The sequence below is a fragment of the Theropithecus gelada genome, chromosome 1 (genome assembly GCF_003255815.1).
Source record: "Theropithecus gelada isolate Dixy chromosome 1, Tgel_1.0, whole genome shotgun sequence".
NCBI classification, from domain to species: Eukaryota; Metazoa; Chordata; class Mammalia; order Primates; family Cercopithecidae; genus Theropithecus; species Theropithecus gelada.
The window spans coordinates 26150205-26156204 of record NC_037668.1 but is presented as its reverse complement, the minus strand read 5'-3'; the positions used below and the strand labels follow the sequence as shown (position 1 = coordinate 26156204).

The 6000-nt window shown below is 38.5% G+C and overlaps 1 protein-coding gene across 5 annotated transcripts in view; it reads left to right on the top strand.

Annotated features, from left to right (window-relative positions):
• Nucleotides 1–5380: 5380 nt before the first annotated feature.
• Nucleotides 5381–6000, top strand: part of CD84 (CD84 molecule) — a 38297-nt gene continuing 37677 nt past the window's right edge. For all 5 annotated transcript variants that reach the window (XM_025390131.1, XM_025390121.1, XM_025390111.1 and 2 more), the window contains exon 1: nucleotides 5381–5500. In XM_025390131.1, the coding sequence (XP_025245916.1) occupies nucleotides 5455–5500 (46 nt within the window). In that variant the 5' untranslated portion in view covers nucleotides 5381–5454. The remainder of the gene's footprint in view (nucleotides 5501–6000) is intronic.

The following is a 6000-nucleotide window of genomic DNA, read 5'->3' as shown; positions in this document are numbered from 1 at the left end:
TCAATAAATTCGGTATTGATGCAACGTACCTCAAAATAATAAGAGCTATTTATGACAAACCTACAGCCTATATCATACTGAATGGGCAAAAACTGGAAAAATTCCCTTTGAAAACTGGCACAAGACAGGGATGCCCTCTCTCACCACTCCTATTCAACATAGTGTTGGAAGTTCTGGCTAGGGCAATCAGGCAAGAGAAAGAAATCAAGGGTATTCAGTTAGGAAAAGAAGAAGTCAAATTGTCCCTCTTTGCAGATGACATGATCGTATATTTAGAAAATCCCATTGTCTCAGCCCAAAATCTCCTTAAGCTGATAAGCAATTTCAGCAAAGTCTCAGGATACAAAATTAATGTGAAAAAATCACAAGCATTCTTATACACCAGTAACAGACAAACAGAGAGCCAAATCATGAATGAACTTCCATTCACAATTGCTTCAAAGAGAATAAAATACCTAGGAATCCAACTTACAAGGGATGTCAAGGACCTCTTCAAGGAGAACTACAAACCACTGCTCAGTGAAATCAAAGAGGACACAAACAAATGGAAGAACATACCATGCTCATGGATAGGAAGAATCAATATCGTGAAAATGGCCATACTGCCCAAGGTTATTTATAGATTCAATGCCATCCCCATCAAGCTACCAATGAGTTTCTTCACAGAATTGGAAAAAACTGCTTTAAAGTTCATATGGGACCAAAAAAGAGCCCGCATCTCCAAGACAATCCTAAGTCAAAAGAACAAAGCTGGAGGCATCACGCTACCTGACTTCAAACTATACTACAAGGCTACAGTAACCAAAACAGCATGGTACTGGTACCAAAACAGAGATATAGACCAATGGAACAGAACCGAGTCCTCAGAAATAATACCACACATCTACAGCCATCAGATCTTTGACAAACCTGACAAAAACAAGAAATGGGGAAAGGATTCCCTGTTTAATAAATGGTGCTGGGAAAATTGGCTAGCCATAAGTAGAAAGCTGAAACTGGATCCTTTCCTTACTCCTTGTACGAAAATTAATTCAAGATGGATTAGAGACTTAAATGTTAGACCTAATACCATAAAAACCCTAGAGGAAAACCTAGGTGGTACCATTCAGGACATAGGCATGGGCAAAGACTTCATGTCTAAAACACCAAAAGCAACGGCAGCAAAAGCTAAAATTGACAAATGGGATCTCATTAAACTAAAGAGCTTCTGCACAGCAAAAGAAACTACCATCAGAGTGAACAGGCAACCTACAGAATGGGAGAAAATTTTTGCAATCTACTCATCTGACAAAGGGCTAATATCCAGAACCTACAAAGAACTCAAACAAATTTACAAGAAAAAAACAAACAGCCCCATCAAAAAGCGGGCAAAGGATATGAACAGATATTTCTCAAAAGAAGACATACATACAGCCAACAGACACATGAAAAAATGCTCATCATCACTGGCCATCAGAGAAATGCAAATCAAACCACAATGAGATACCATCTCACACCAGTTAGAATGGCGATCATTAAAAAGTCAGGAAACAACAGGTGCTGGAGAGGGTTTGGAGAAATAGGAACACTTTTACACTGTTGGTGGGATTGTAAACTAGTTCAACCATTATGGAAAACAGTATGGCAATTCCTCAAGGATCTAGAACTAGAGGTACCATATGACCCAGCCATCCCATTACTGGGTATATACCCAAAGGATTATAAATCATGCTGCTATAAAGACACATGCACACGTATGTTTATTGCGGCACTATTCACAATAGCAAAGACTTGGAATCAACCCAAATTTCCATCAGTGACAGACTGGATTAAGAAAATGTGGCACATATACACCATGGAATACTATGCAGCCATAAAAAAGGATGAGTTTGTGTCCCTTGTAGGGACATGGATGCAGCTGGAAACCATCATTCTTAGCAAACTATCACAAGAACAGAAAACCAAACACCGCATGTTCTCACTCATAGGTGGGAACTGAACAATGAGATCACTTGGACTCAGGAAGGGGAACATCACACACCAGGGCCTATCATGGGGAGGGGGGAAGGAGGAGGGGGGAGGGAGGAGGGATTGCACTGGGAGTTATACCTGATGTAAATGACGAGTTGATGGGTGCTGACGAGTTGATGGGTGCAGCACAGTAACATGGCACAAGTATACATATGTAACAAACCTGCACGTTATGCACATGTACCCTAGAACTTAAAGTATAATAATAATAATAAAAAAATAAATAAAATAAAATAAAATAAAATATGCTAATGCTACAGAAAAAAAAAAAAAGAAAATGTGGCACATATACACCATGGAATACTATGCAGCCACAAAAAAGGATGAGTTTGTGTCCTTTGTAGGGACATGGATGCAGCTGGAAACCATCATTCTTAGCAAACTATCATAAGAACACAAAACCAAACACCGCATGTTCTCACTCATAGGTGGGAACTGAACAATGAGATCACTTGGACTCGGGAAGGGGAACATCACACACCGGGTCCTATCATGGGGAAGGGGGAGGGGGGAGGGATTGCATTGGGAGTTATACCTGATGTAAATGATGAGTTGATGCGTGCTGACGAGTTGATGGGTGCAGCACAGTAACATGGCACAAGTATACATATGTAACAAACCTGCACGTTATGCACATGTACCCTAGAACTTAAAGTATAATAATAATAATAATAAAACAAAATAAGAAAAATAAAATAAAATAAAATATGCTAATGCTACAAAAAAAAAAAAAGAAAATGTGGCACATATACACCATGGAATACTATGCAGCCATAAAAAAGGATGAGTTTGTGTCCTTTGTAGGGACATGGATGCAGCTGGAAACCATCATTCTTAGCAAACTATCATAAGAACACAAAACCAAACACCGCATGTTCTCACTCATAGGTGGGAACTGAACAATGAGATCACTTGGACTCGGGAAGGGGAACATCACACACCGGGGCCTATCATGGGGAGCGGGGAGGGGGGAGGCGGGAGGGGGGAGGGATTGCACTGGGAGTTATACCTGATGTAAATGACGAGTTGATGGGTGCTGACGAGTTGATGGATGTGGCACACCAACATGGCACAAGTATACATATGTAACAAACCTGCACGTTATGCACATGTACCCTAGAACTTAAAGTATAATTAAAAACAACAACAACAACAACAAAAAACCACATAGCATAGTGCTCAATAAAAATTGTAATTCCCATTGTCAAAAAAAATAAAAATAAAAAAAATAAAAAATAAAAAGATATTGTGGATATGGCAAAAAAACAAAAGGTGGGGCAAAGTGTTTCAAGAAATAGATCTTGTCAAAATTCAAGAGCGACTAGACACCACGCCAGAGGAATTAACGGAAGATGACTTGATGGAGAAGAATGCTTCTAAGCCAGGATCAAACAATGAGGAAGAAGACATAGAAGCAGCAGTGCCAGAAAACAAGCTGACATTAGACAGTCTGGCAGAAGACTTCTGACTATTCGGGACTGCTTTTTAACTTCTTTTATGACATGGGCCCTTCTATGGTATGATACAGGCACTAAAACTAAAACAAATGGTAGAAGTAAGAAGGGGCACCATATAGAAACATTTTTAGAGAAATGAACAAGCAAAAAAGTCAGACAAAAATTGAATGTATTTCTGAAAAGTTACACCGACTGTGCCTGTCTCTTCCACCTTCTCGACCTCTATCTCTTCTTTCTCTGTCACCCCTGAGACAGCAAGACCAACTCCTCCTTATCCTCCTCCTCCTTAGCCTACTTAGCATGAAGATGATGAGGATAAAGACCTTTATGATCATCTAATTCCACTGAATGAACAGTAAACATATTTTGTCTTCATTATGATTTTCTTAATACCATTTTATTTTCTCTAGCTTACTTTCCTGCAAGAATATGGTAAATAATACATATGACACATAGAATATGTGTTAATCAACTGTATTGTTGGCAAGGCTTCCAGTCAACAGTAGGCTATTAGTAGTTGAGTTTAGGGATGTCAAAAGTTATGCAGGGACTTTCGACTGTTTGAGGGGACAGCACTCCAAATCCCTGCATTGTTTACGGGTCAACTATATGCAGTATTATGTAAGTATATATGGGAAATGATCAGCAGGATTATTTAATGAGTGACTCTAGAGGCCCAGGTTACCTAGGAATGAGCTAGCTGGCACGAGGACTCATCTCAGTCAAAAAAAAAAGAGCTGTACACATCCTCCAGGTCTCAGGGGTAGTGTCCCCAGCCTTCCCATTACTCCCCAAAACAGCTGGGTCAAACTGCTTAGCTTCTGGGCACAAATATTCATTTCTATCACCATTCCCAGACAACGTCTCCCATACACACATTACACAATCACTCGTATTCTTGTTAACCAGGATGAAGACCCTCTACAAGAAATAGTCCTGTTACATCTAGCTCAACTCCACCTAAGCATGCCTCTGCACCTGCTGTCTCTCATGCCCAGGAGCCACAGTCTTTGCCAAGTGACACTTGCTGGCTTTTACCTCAGTTCACTAATTCACTGTGTGATATAGGGAAAAGTCACTTCCTCTCCTTCTGAGCCAGTTTCTCCATCTGCAAAATAGATTCAATAGTCTAAAAATCTCTTTCAACTTTAATTTTTATCAAACACTTTTTGTGTCCCTAATAAGGTGTGATCATAATCATAATGTTTCATGATGATATCATGGAATTATACATAATTATATATATAGTTATACTATATTATGTATTAATGTATTATATAATTACATATTATGGTACCATATATAAATATAATTATTTTTATTAATATAATACTTAATATTGATTATATTAAATAATATGACATGTTGATTATATACATAATCATGTATTTGTGATCATTTTACATAACTATAATTATATAATTTTAATTGCTACAATTTTTTAATCTCCTATCATATGTCAAAACATTTTTCCTCTTCCATATCCCCCACCACCATTCACCTAATAATAGTAATTCATTCTTCGAGCCTGTCTCAGGTTGGTTGTCAGTTTCTTCAGGAAGCCTACTCCAACTTTTCTTAGCCTGAGTTAGATGCCCCTATTCCTCTCATAGTTCCCTGTATTTTTCCTGTTGCAACACTTATTACGTTATGTTGGAATTGCTTGTTTAGTTGTTGATTACTCCAAAAAAGAGTATAAACTCCATGAAAGGAGGGTGATCGATTGCTTTGTTGCTCTGTATATTGCCAACACCCAGAAGAGTGCCTGGCACATAGTAGGCACACAATAAATATTTGTTTAATAAATAATTAATGCTAGGCACTTTAAATTGGAAAAAACTAGCACAGTAATACAAAGACCAATGTTAACTAAATCAGTTAACTTGCACTTCCTTTCTTAAACGTTATAAAAAGGAGGAAGAAAAGTGAAACTGACTCTGCTAGAACAGTGCCGTGCTTTTCCGCAGAAGGTTAGACCCTGAGAGAGATGGCTCAGCACCACCTATGGATCTTGCTCCTTTGCCTGCAAACCTGTGAGTTCTGACCCTTGCTGATCCCCTCCTGGTTTTCCATAAAGTTTTAAAAATTGCCCTTAAGGAAGATATTGAACTGTCTTTTTGATCTGTATTTAACAGAACATCCTGGGTCTCAGTATCTACTGTACTCAACAGGATCCAACTGGCTGGGGAGAGACTTAAAAGAGCTAAGTGTTTTTCAGCTTTAAAGTTTATATTTCTGAGTTTTATCTAGTTTTGGAGATCTCAGTTTTCAAAGGTCTGAGGCAAAACCTTCTCAGAGGAATCAGCACTTGGTAAACCCACCCACAAAGCCTGGCAAAAGAAAGATCACCTAAAAGTTCAAATGACTTACAAGTAGTCTCTTCTTAGCACTCAACTGTGATGGTGTTTGAGGGAGAAAATGTCTTTCCTAATTATAGTTGATTGTTCTATCAGGTTAGAGTGATGGATGACTCATCATTATCATTGTTGAACTTCATCTCTATAAACTCCCTTTATTTTCAAAACACAGTTAG